We start from the raw sequence: 13,209 nt of genomic DNA, 5'->3' as shown, positions 1-13,209 counted from the left end.
GTACATTAGTGGTTTTGGGTTTAATACTGCTTTTACAGTACAACCCTATACTTAAAGAAGAACTCTATCTTTCCACAGACTTTACATAGTTCATTTGGGTCATGCGATGCATACTAGCACATTATGCCATTACAACAACCAAGGGAAAAATCTGCCCTTACATCAAAGATATAAAAGCAGCAACATAAGTGCAAGGCAAACACAAGAACAAACCAAAATATCAAAAAAGTTGCTCTGTATAGTGTGACAAAAATTAATAAATTAATTCATCATTAATAATAAATGTCCAAATTATGAAAATTAATCAGAATGTGAAAAAAAGTTCATATCGACATGTATTAAAGAGGAAGTAAACCCTCCTCTGCAACTTGTACCTATAGGTAAGCCTATGATAAGGCTTACCTATAGGTACTGTAAATATCTCCTAAACATGTACCGTTTAGGAGATATTTACCTTACATGCAGCCAGTGACATCACTGGCGCATGCGCTCTGAAGGAACGGCCGCTGGTGCCGTTCCTTCAGAGCCCCGTGCCATGGCCGTCGGCTCCCGCGCGCGTGCGCGGGAGTGACGTCACCGCGGCTCCGGCCAATCAGATGGCCGGATGCCGCGATCCCGGAAGACGGGCGACTGGACATGTCGCCCGTCATAGAGGTAAGCGAGCGGCATGGCGGGGCTCGTTCTAAGGTAAGTATTTCATAATGAGCTAGTATGCGATGCATACTAGCTCATTATGTGTTTCTCTTGCAGGTTAAAAAAAAAAATGTGGGTTTACAACCTCTTTAATGAAAAACACCAGTGATGTTGTCCAATCATGTAAATTAGCCGCGATACTGCTGTGCAATTCTTCTGTGATAAAAAACCTTCACCACAAAAAGTGATTCCTCCACCAAACTAAATGGCCTCTTGCCAGAAAATGATGACCTTCGAGGTCATCAACGCTTGTGACATAACCCAGCCAGGGCCTCTGGGGCAGGAAGCATCATAATATGTCTGGATCCAAAGGTTATTAAACACAGCGTAAACCTCCACGTCCACCTTCACTCACTAGGATTACCATCACTATTGGCTCTATGGATGTATCGTTTGGGGTTACGGAGGTTGCAGCATTGGTAAAGAGGCAGATCCTCTTGGCTTCATGGTCCAAGAGGATCTGCCTCTTTACCAATGTTGCAACCCCTGTGACCCCAACTGATATACATCCATAGAGCCAACAGTGAAGGTGGATGTGGAGGTTTACGCGGTGTTTAATAACCTTTGGATCCAGACATTTTCTGATGCTTCCTGCCCCAGAGGCCCTGGCTGGGTTATGTCACAAGCGTTGATGACCTTGAAGGCCATCATTTTCTGGTAAGAGGCCATTTAGTTTGGTGGAGGAATCACATTTTGCGGTGAAGGTTTTTTTTTTTATCACAGCAGTAGCGTGGCTAATTTACATGTTTTGGACAACATCACTGGTGTTTTTCCTTTATACACGTTGATATGGACTTTTTTTTCACATTATGGTTAATTTTCACAATTTGGACATACATTATGCCATTGTCTTGCAGGTTTTTTTTTTTTTTTTTCTTCAGGGTATACAACTGCTTTAAGATTCACTAAATAATTAAATCATTTCACCTTGGATATTCACAAAATCAGTATTTAAAATGGTTGTAAACAATAATAACAAATTAACAGCCCATTCAGACTGGCGCGATCCGACTTCGAGGTGCGACCTGTGATGGAAGTCTATGCAAGTCGCTCCCAGGTCGCCCCAAAGTAGTACAGGACCCTTTTTCTAAGTCGGAGCGACTTGTGTCGCTCCTATTAGAATGGGTCCTGTGCTAATCAATGGCGAGCGACCGAGCGCGACATGTCAGGCTGACAAGTCGCCTGACAAGTCGCGCTAGTCTGAATGGGGTCTTAATGTGGCCAAACATGCCAGGATTTCTATACCACAACAACCATTTGTAAATGATGATTTTGCAAATATCCAAGGTGAAATGATCCAGTGTTTTTAGTGAATCTTAAAGCGGAGTTCCACCCAAAAGTGGAACTTCCGCTTTAGGGAGTCCTGACCCCCCGACATGCCACATTTGGCATGTCATTTTTTGGGGGGGGGGAGCGGGTACCTAGTTTTGACAGGTACCCGCTCCCACTTCCGCTCGGAGCGCCGCGGCGCCCTGAGCGGAAGTTCTCCTCTCCCCCTCCCTCCATGCAATCTTCTGGGACACGTCAGAGGTCCCAGAAGATTGCCGGCCAATCACGGCGCGCAGCGCGACTCGCGCATGCGCAGTGGGTACCCGGCTGTGAAGCTGCAAACTGTAACAGCCGGGTGCCCACAGCAGTGATGCCGGCGCCGAGGGAGAGGATCGAGGCTTCCGGCGGCCGCATCGCTGGACCGTTGGACAGGTGAGTAAATGGCTGGAACTCCACTTTAAGTGTCCTTTTTTCAATTTTATTTGCCCTTTACTGTTTTTAATATGAATTGATAAAAAAAATAAATAAATAAAAAAATAATATATATATATATATATATATATATATATATATATATATATATATATATATATATATATAAATTTTATCTAATGTATCTTATTGGCACCTAAAAAAAAACCCAGCTCCCTCTCAGAGCACTTTTTCATGTCTTGTTGTGTATCAGAGGGAGGTTGTGGGTGTAGTGCCCCTTTTGCTGTTGGGTGGATTGAGTTGTTAGGTGTATGAATCAGTGATGTTCAGCTTTTCTCAAGTATGAGTAGTGTCTTTATGATGGTCAGAGGTCGTGCTGCTCCTACCCTGCCCTTAAATAGTGACTATAATACAGCTCAGGCTTTTGAAATCCTGTGAAAGCAATGAGATTCTAAGCCCACTGAACTACACTATCCTCACCATTGTTACCTGTTCACTGAGTAAAGAAGTTTTTAGTTTATTAGCTGAAGGTGGTAGACCTCATTATCAAGTTCCTATAAGACAATACTTTGATATTTGGCGCCCTGTTTTAGGATTATATGGGTTTTAGTCATTTTTTTATGTTAGGTGTTTGGTTTAAATATTAATATACTTGTATAACTTTTTTCTGCTTATACAGAATCTTTTATATGAAATACACTTTTAATACATTCCCAGAGCACTCTGGGTTAGCTAAATAGCACAGCAGACACTTTTCTTTTAGATTTTCTTTTATCTGACTGAACCTTCAGACTAAGCTTTCTAATAAGAGAAAGGTTACCGTTATGAACTATTCATTGTGCGCAAATTTCAGCTTGAGCTACTGAGTTTTGTAAACAGACTGGTTTCAACAAGAGAAGCATGGGAAATATGAAAAGAGCTCCATGGGCAAGAATAAAATTAAGATACAATATTTTATGTTACATTTAAATACTTTAATAGTTTAAATGAATGTTTAGTCCTAGCCATAAGAAACTATTTTTTAAAATTAGTGTACATTCCATTACAAAATACATTGTATCTTTTTACTTTCTCTATCCCCTTTGTACTATTAATATGATTGGATATTTGTGTTTAAAATCCATTTCCCCACCCCTCTAGGTGTTTAGTGACTTTCACATCTCAGTTTCTGTTTCCTCTCTTGGTTTCCCTGTGACGTGTATGGAGGAGACAGTTAAGGGTCAGTTTAGGCTCAACCAGAGCTTGGCTAGCAGCATCACGTCACTCGTCAAGCACAGGGCAGAGAGGATAGCAGGACAGGATAACAGAAGGTCATCTGTGACTTTCCACATGCCTTGGGGTCACAAGTCAGGGCTGGAGGTGTCAGTGTCATTGTGCTTTGAGACAAACCTGAGCTACAATAGATCCAATGTGAACATATGGCGGCCGCTCAGTTAACCCTGTGCTCTCTGTCGTAGTAAATATTGCATGCCTGATTGTAAAAGAAGCTTTTATTATGGCTTGTAGGCTCCTGTCTATTCATAAGCCACCTAAACAAGTGCATCTAGGATATCTTCTTTTGGCCTTGTATATGTGAACATAAAAATATATGCAAAAGAAAACCCTGCTACGGACCTAGCTTTTCTTGGCGCCAAGTGTAAAAGAGTTGGATTGACCCATATGACTTCATATGCTTACCAAGGCATTTGCCACATCGACATGAATCCACTGTGCCTTAAAATTATGTGAACCCTAACTGAATGCCCCCTATTTTCCTAAGGCACTGTGCATCAACAATTGCCTTTATTTTTAAATACAATGCTTCTTTTTACCTTTTTTTTTTTTTTTCCTTTTTTTGTATCATGTCAGCGCTGCTGATCTTCTGCACCCATTTCTTGTCTACATGTACTCCAGCAATGGTTGTATGCCTTTTCTCAGCACGGTTTGCTGACAGGGATATGAGTGGAACACACCTGCATAATGTGCATTGAAATGGCTACTTATAGTCCCCACTTGTAGTGGACTTGAAGGGGTGACAATACAGGTGAACAGTTGAGAGACCGGGGCAGAGCATTGTCACTTTATAACAGGAAGAGCCTGAACAATTACCTTCATAGCAGGATCACCGGGTATTATTGTGATAAAAGCTATAGATTTAAAAATATTGTAAATGAATTTTGAAATGACATAGGTATGTTAAAGTGATACTAAGTGCCGGTTAACGCTGCTCCGACTTGTCAGGCGACTTGGTCGCCTGACAAGTAGCGGACCGTGCTGTGCAATGGAACCGTTGTAATAGGAGCGACTCAAAGTCGCTCCCACTTAGAAAAAGGTTCCTGCACTACTTCGGGGCGACATCGGAGCGACTTGCATTGTCTTCCATTATGGGAAGTCGCTGCAAGCCGCGCCGAAGTCGCGGTGCACGGGCGATGGCATAACTTGCCTGAAGTCGTGTCGCCCTAGTGTGAACCGACACTAACTAGGCAACGTTTTTTTTCTTTTAAAAATAACAAACATATACTTATCTGCTCTGTGCAGCATCTTTGCACAGAGCAGCCCTGATCCTTCTCCTCCTCAGGTCCCCCGTCGGCACTCCTGGCTCCTACATCCTGCAGAGTACCTCCCAGAGCAAAATGTTTTCAATGGGGGCACTCAAGCAGGCACGCTCCCGAGCCGCTGCTTTGCATGTCCATTCACACACCGAGCCACGAATCGGCCCCTCCCCCTTTCTCTCTTTATTGGCTCACTCGCCAATGGGTCCCGCTGTCATCTCAGCCAATGAGGAGGGAGAGACCCTGCAAAACCAAGGCTCCCATGCACATCACTGGAGAAAGATCAGGCTCGAGTAAGTATTAGGGTTGGGGATGCTGCTGCACAGAGGTTTTTTACCTTCATATATTCAAAAATATTTCTTGAGTAGCTGCCCACTTGCACCACATGACAGGATGGGATTTGTATCTGAAATGCAGAAAAAGAATACCAGTGCGCTACCAATTGAAAATAATGGAATGTAGATAGAAAATATATAAAGTAATAAAGCTAGATACAGCAGCCATTCCCTGTAGTGTCACCACATACACAGACAATATTAATAGAATGGTATGGTATCTATTGAAAGAGAATAGTGAAATAACACATATGACAATGTAAATATATAAGCAATCGTGCTTAAGCAGCTACAAATTAATATAAAATTGTAATCCTGGCTGTGAAAAAAATACTTAAAATAAATGTGCAAAATCCACACATATGCCAATAATGTGCACCATTGAACAAGTGTAATAACAAATGTGTAAAAGTCCAGTAATAATTATCATAGGAAAATTATTATTTTTTTAATATATAGAAAGCAGATAAAGTGTCCAAATACAATGTGCAATAGTAATAAAGACCAAAAAAACGGTCTCTATTTGGTGGGTGCTGTAATCCAAAAAATCAAGAAAAAATGGTGATAAAGGTGCTCTATCCCAACAACTGACAATCCACTACGATGTGCAGTGGCCGCTCACCTTAAGGCAACTATTATTGCATTTTCAAAGAAATCAATAGTTGGCTGAAGAAGTTTATTCCATGGCAGATAACTCGGCTCATATATAAAATAGAAATAAGGATATCCATAGTGTAGTATGTATAACACAACTTTAATAAAAGGCAGTAGTCACTTACATTTAGGTAAACAAAAATGTGTGTAGATAAAACTAGGCCGAGGATTCCCAGGATGATACAGCGTGAGAATTTCCAGTCTTGGTCTTAGAGCGGAAGTGACGTCACCCGGCTCCTTCCTACGCGTTGCGTCCCTATCACGTGACTTTATCAAGGTACAGGGATGGGATTTGTCAGTCATAGCTGACCCTTCTAGGAGTCTGCTAATCTGCTCCCTAGTGCAACACTCAGCCATGTCCCAGGTAGAGATGGGATTCTCGGAGATGACATTTGACTGCCCCACATTACAGCTACTCTTTCTTTTTAAACTTTAGGTGGCACTGAAGCACCGACTAGGCATTATGGACTTCCTGCACTGTACTCCTATTTTGGTGTAATAAAACCTATATTGAGCTGGGAAAACTTCCTAACTATGCTATTTGGATAGGGGCGAAAATCAAATATCTGAGGCAATTGTTCAATGGGCCAGAGTTGAAATCCTTTGAGCAACCGAGAGCAGAGTTCCCCTTACTGCCTAAAAGATACTATATGTACTTGCAGTTAAGCCATGCTATAAGAGCGCAGAGTTGACATTCGACCCTGCGACTGGATGACTTCTTAGCTCTATATTTATCACTTTGGATAAAAAGGATATAATCTCTCCCATTTATACCTGCCTGTTCTCTTACATACAAGCCCTGGACCTGTTGCCTTGTAAGGAAAAATGGGAAGTGGATGTAGGGCCCATAGACTAGGATAAGTGGGAACAAATATTGGCTGCCGACCCGTTAGCCTTTGGGCAGCCGATACAAACACTATCACATTTGTTAATCCTTCATCGTACATATAGAATGCCACTGCAGTTGTGTAAATGGGGTAGACGAGACTTTCCTCTTTCCCCAAAATGCCAAGTTCAACAGGGAACCTTGATTCACATGTTGTGCATATGTCCCAAACTGATCAGATATTGGCAGGAGGTGATAGGAATTGTTAATTCTATTTCTCAAATACGTTTCCAACTTAACCCTGTCATTTGTCTACTTGGTGGTTTGGAGGAGAGCCTGTACCCCACTTCTACGTATATAGCTTTGATAAGGCTTCTATATTAGGCCAGGAGACTGGTGGCAAGGTGTTGGCTTTCTCCTCAGACCCCAACACCCGCCAATGGATTCAGGAAGTTTATAGGATCCTTACCTGAGAGACAAATACCAGCACAGAAATATAAGTCAAAAATTCAATAAATATTGCCAGGAGTGGTTAGTATCCCCTGGTGTAGCTCCGCTGCAACTTGTTCTTAATAGACTACTAAAAATGTGAAAGTGGGCTGAGGTGGATCTAGTTGCATGTTTGGAGAACCTGCAAAGACTGGGGGCTAAAGGTGTTATTAGGCTGCGACTTTGGGATAGGCCTCTCTTCTACTGGATACTCTCATTTGGTTGAAAGATGCACAGCGCATATGCCTGCTAGTTATGTTTTTTTGTTTGTTGTTGTTTAGTTTAAAATTTCACATCGTTCCTTTTTTAATTTCTAAAAAAGAAATATGATAAGACAATATATGGACTTTGAGAAGTTATATGCATTAGAGAGTTCTGCCATTTCTTTGAGACGGATTGAGCTTTCTTTTGTTGGTAGTTAATCACCACTGGGGTTTTTTATTTTTTACGAAACAAACCTAAAAAGACCAAAAATTTTGAAGAAACACCCCCCCCTTTTGTATTTTCTTTTATAAAAGTTTGCAAATAAGTATTTTTTTTCTTCACTGATGTGTGGTGATGACGCTGCACTGTGGAGGCACTGATGGATGCCCTTCCAGAACTAGAGAGCCCCACTGTGGCCATGTTTCGGCTATAAGGTGGTATTAACGTGGTTAGAGGAAAAGTTTTTGGTACTCAAAAAAAACAAACCTACATACTTACCTCAAGGCTGCAGCATTGCTATGATGCCGCAGCTATTCTCTGCTGGCTCTAAGACAGAGAGCTGAGTGATCACATCACCACTGGTTGCTCAATTCTCTGTCTTCTAAGAGCAAAGAGCAGCAGTGACTATCAGTCGCCATTCTCCACTCTGCCCCTTCTGCGAGTGTAAGAACAGAGAGGGAACAAGCGCAGATGGATGGTTTCAGCTCTCAGCCGCGTGTGGAGAGCCATAGCCAGCTGTCAATCAGGCAGCTGGGTGGATCCAGACAATATGGAATGTGTGTGTGCTGATCTGTGCAGTAATACTCTTGAGTCCAGACTGCTCGATGATGCTTCCCTAGATGGTGGATCTATGACAGTCTGGGCTCAGAGGAAGAGGGTTAAGGCGCTGACTATCATTTAACCCAAAGAATAAGGACAACAATAGTTGAAAACAAATTTAGCATTTTTCACTGAAACTAACCTCTACTTATGTATTTTTCATCATTAATTGCTTAGGGCCTCATACACACTGGACATTTTGAGCTTTCTCTTACACGCCTTTTCTTCCTAGCAGCGATGTTTTGGCAGAAAAAATGCTTAATGCCTGTAAACAAGTGTACCGTGCTTATGTGTGGCAAGCACATGGGTATTAATTAATTTCATTGGAAAGAATAATAACGTATTCTGGCAATTGAAACAAATGCTCAAGCGTTAAACTTGCCTAGTTTTACAGCACGCTAATGCCTCGTTTCCACTGAGCGGAACGGTTCGGGTCGGTACAGTTTGGAAGGGTTAGAATGGTCCGGTCTATTCAGGTGAGCGTTTCCACTGCAAGTCGGGCCACCAGGGACCATGCGGAGTTTACACTATATGAGGTGTTTGTTTTGCTCTTTCATTTGACGTGAGCATTGAAGTTTTCTGTCCGCCAATCAGTGGATTGTGTGATGCCAGTAGCTCCACCCTAACCGTACCGTTCCATTTCCTATGGCCCTACATCTGAAGCAGGACCAGGAATGGAGCGGTTTGGTTCGGTTGTATGGGCTACTTTCACAATGGAAACACTTAAATTAGCGTACCGTACCGAACTGTCCCGAACCGATCCGCTCAGTGGAAACGAGGCATTAGATACGTTTACAGGCATCAAGGGTTTTTTTCTGCCAAAACACTGCCGCTCATGGACGCGTTGGCAGTGGGTTTTTTTCTGCCTCTAAGTGCCCCACCTCTGTCTCCTCTAAATGCCTATGTGTGCATGGATGCACAGACTAACATAGGGGGGGGGGGCGTATATAGGAGGAGCGTTAAAAACGTCCAGTGTGCATGAGCCCTAAATTGTCCAGGTTCGTAACGGGTTTATTTAATTGATGTTAGACACCCATAATAATCCTGGCAGATTGAGACCATTTGATTTTGGCTGTCTAGGCATAAGAGAAGTTAAAGGGAAAAGAAGAGGATGACCAACAATAAAGTGGCTGGATACAATCACAGAAAGTATAAACATATCATTGTAAAGTTTTAGGATCCAAATAGAAAATCCTTTTATAGAAATACCAACCAAAAATATCCATAAATAATATTGTTTTACATGGAGTATTGGATGTCATTCCACATATTGCCACATCAGTTTCCAATCTGTTTGGCTTTGCCACATGGTCCTGAACATCTTGTATATCTTTCAGGCAAGCATAACACATGTGAATGCCGCTGAGCTGTTCCGACAGACTAATCAGAATGAACTACCATCCAGAGAGGCTCAGCTACTTACACTGGAAAACACAAAGGAATTTGATGTTCTGGTGATTGGAGGAGGAGCCACAGGCTGCGGCTGTGCCTTGGATGCTGTTACCAGAGGTATGGACTTTAGAGTATTGTCACTGTATCCTTTTTACTGCATTAATCCAAGAATACATGGACATGTTAAACTGTTAGCTTTGAAAAGCATCCGGTTTTGCAGGCATTTTTTAAGCTTTACCAGGTGTTTACTAAGAACTTTGTAAGTGTGGGCAGAGCTTAGACCAATAGTATCCCAGAGATTGCTGTTTTTCCACCCAGTTTTAGTAAATGTTTCCTGAGGCCTTTTACGTATTTTTCGCCATATAAGACTCACTTTTTCTTCCCCAAAACTGGGGGGGGAAAGTTGGTGCGTCTTATACGACAAATACACATTTTGCCTGCATTAAAATTGCCCCTAACTTTGTGTGGTGCTTGCTCGCAGTCCTATTTTTATGCTGTGTGTGCTGCAGGCTGGAATTGTTGCATGTACTGCGGGCTGTGGAGAGTTCTCTGACCCTCCCTGCATGGCCAGGCTGTGTGTTCGGGCTTCCCTCTCCCTCCTATAGCGCGCCTTGTCCCCCCCTCTCGACAGTCTATCCATGTGCTGCCCGGGCACCATGTCAACGCTGAGCTAACCGGTATCCATCAGTGTGGGCTGTGCCTCCTCATGTCTCCCTGGGCCACACGTCTGCCCCTCCTGCTCCATACGTTCCCGCTCCTATTTGATTTGATGTCCATGATTGATGGGCAGAAGAATTGATCCGCCAAAGCTCCGCCCCCCGAATCCCGGGGAGAAGACACCGTCCTCCCTACCTCCTACTGCTGCTCTATTGGATGCCCATGATTGATGGGCGGAAGAATGGCTCCACAAGCTCCACCCCCGAATCACGGGGAGAAGACACACCTCCCTCCCTACGTCATACTGTTGCTTCTGGATAGATCACAGGCAGCGTGTGGTGTGTGTGAGAAAGTGTTCAGGCGGACCAACTACAGGGTAAATGAAATTTAAAATGTGCATACACACCCACACACACCTAGGGCCTAAGAGAGCCTACAGTATTTGGTTCAGAATCTTTTTTTTCTAGATTTTCCTCCTTTAAAATTGGGTGCGTCTTATATGCCGGTGCTCCTTATATGGCGAAAAATACGGTACTTAATAAAGTAGCCACTAGCACTTGGCTTAAGAGGATCCCGTTGACAGACCACTTATTTCAAGAAAAAGGTTCATGTAAGATTGTATTTGCATTTAAGATATTTTATGCATGTTGTTTACCTGCAAAAGGCTCCCTTGTGTAGACATCCAAAAGCCCTGAGAATGCGGCTGGGCACCGCCATCTTGGATGTGATATCACATGCCGTGTAAAGTGACACCCCATGGTAGCCATTCCCAACCTGAGTTCTGTGGACCCTGAGGATTCCTCCAGATATTTTTAGTGGCTCCTTGAGCTGTGGAGGATATGCAGCTGATGTTTCTTGTGCTGTACAAAAGGCATTCTTTCTACTGTCCAGCATTGTAAAGGATCCCTTTCCACTCCCACTAACTGCTGATTTAATAAGGCACTTTTTTACTGACCACCAATGTATGGGTTTAAAAATAGGCTGCCTTGGGTGTCAAATAGGTATGCCATGTTCCTTGTTGTTTTGTGTATTTCTATATGTACAGCTTTCTGATCACATTAACTGTGAGCTGTTAATATAATTATTTGTAGCAGGGGGGGTCCCTGAAAGCTGAAGATAATTTCATGTGTATCTCCAGGGTAAAAAGGAATTCGGAAAAGGTGTTAATTAGTATTCCCCTTTTGCTTCTCTCCTGGCAGCTACAGAAAAGGTATGCAGGGAGGTGATTCGAGGACTGGAGATGCTGGGCCAGCACAGACAGTAATTAGACACTCCCCGTTGTAATTAGTGATGCACCAAAATGAAAATTCCGGTGCCGAAACCTAAAATTGACGGCTTTTAAAAATATATATTTATTTTTATAACTAATTGTATTATATTTGACTTTTTAATAAATAGCATTACTTTAAATGAATTTGAATTTATTGTCAGCCATTATCGTCACCTTTTTAAAGCAGTTTTAAAATCCTGCTTGCTGCATTTTTGGTGCATATTTGGTCAGCATCTCCCCATTGAAATACATTGAAAACGCAGCAAGAACGCATAAAAAAAGCACAGTGTTGTGTTTTTGATGCATTTTTTGAGCCATATGACCTAAGGAAAACACACTATAAGCACAATAAAATTGAAGGTGTTTTCGGCAACCATTATTGGCATCTTTTTTTTGCTTTCGGCACAACGTTGAAAATCCTGTTTCTGCCGATCATTTTCGGCGGGCGAAATTTCGGTGCATCACTAGCTGTAATAGATAATTTACTCTTCCTGGAGTAGTCACAATTTTAGCAAGATCCAAGGCACATTACAAGCAAATAAGAAATCACTGAAAAGGAAAAACACTAAGAATTTACAAAATTTGATCTTTCTGTGCGTTTACCTGCAATTTGTAAGCTGTGGTCAAGGTCACTTTAAAGCAGTAGTATACCGCTTTTTTTTACTTTAACTACAGGTAAGTCTTTAATAAGGTTTACCTGTAGGTACAATTAATATCTCCTAAACCTACACGGAAAATGACTCCAGCGCACATGCGTGGGAGCGACGTCATCACGGCTCCGGCCAATCACAGCGCTGGAGCCGCCGAACCCGGAAGAGACCCCGAGGGATCATGTCAGCTCCCACAGCTGTGTCCGGGGGTCTGTGTCGGGGCTTCGTTCTAAGGTAAGTGTTTCATAATGAGCTAGTATGCGATGCATACTAGCTCATTATGTCTTTGTCTTGCAGGGTTTTTTCTTTTCTTTGAGTTTACTACCGCTTTAAGGTCTGCATTTAAAGAACTTTGAGAAGATTTGCATTTAGAATGCTAAGATAAAGTTAGAATTAAAAGAAAACAACCCCAGTGTGTACATGATCTTAGAAACATTTGTTACTAAGTCATGATGAACAGCATACTCTAAAGATCTCTGGTTTGGTCCAGGTAAGAGTAATCATGTCATTGTCAAATATACTTACCTGTGATAAAAAAGATCTTCATGTGTAAGACTGGGGAGCCTATAGTCTATAGGGATTCAGGACAGGTGACATAACCTGTAAACAAAGTGCCGGGTGTGCTCAAGTGTGAACATACAAAAAATAAAGTGCAATGGTGCAAATGGGTACAATAAATATAACCTAATTATAAAGTACCTAATAAATACAATTAATGCAGTGCTAAAAAATATAACAGGTCGTTAAAAATTGTATCCAAAATCAGAGAATATATAAAAAAGTATTAAAAGTTGTAAAAAATGAATTATATAGTCCAATAGTCCCAGTAGTCGTGCAAAGTGCAAGGTCGTGTAGAAATCACTCATGGAAAAAAAAAAAAAAAAAAGAAATCACTCCGTGCAAACAGGTGCAATCGTGCTCCCCCAATTGGATCGCACTCACCAATCGGAGGTACCCTTACAGGGGTCACAGGTATATAGCCAGCAAA

General features: G+C 42.1%; 1 protein-coding gene across 2 annotated transcripts in view; it reads left to right on the top strand.

Moving 5' to 3' along the window:
- Positions 1-13,209, top strand: part of GPD2 (glycerol-3-phosphate dehydrogenase 2) — a 300,869-nt gene that overhangs the window by 53,827 nt on the left and 233,833 nt on the right. For both annotated transcript variants that reach the window (XM_082261353.1, XM_082261354.1), the window contains exon 3: positions 9,590-9,761. In XM_082261353.1, the coding sequence (XP_082117479.1) occupies positions 9,590-9,761 (172 nt within the window). The remainder of the gene's footprint in view (positions 1-9,589; positions 9,762-13,209) is intronic.

This window comes from Pelophylax lessonae (assembly GCF_965119305.1).
Source record: "Pelophylax lessonae genome assembly, chromosome: 6".
NCBI classification, from domain to species: Eukaryota; Metazoa; Chordata; class Amphibia; order Anura; family Ranidae; genus Pelophylax; species Pelophylax lessonae.
Note: the sequence above shows the minus strand (reverse complement) of the source record. Positions and strands in the feature narration are given on the sequence as shown.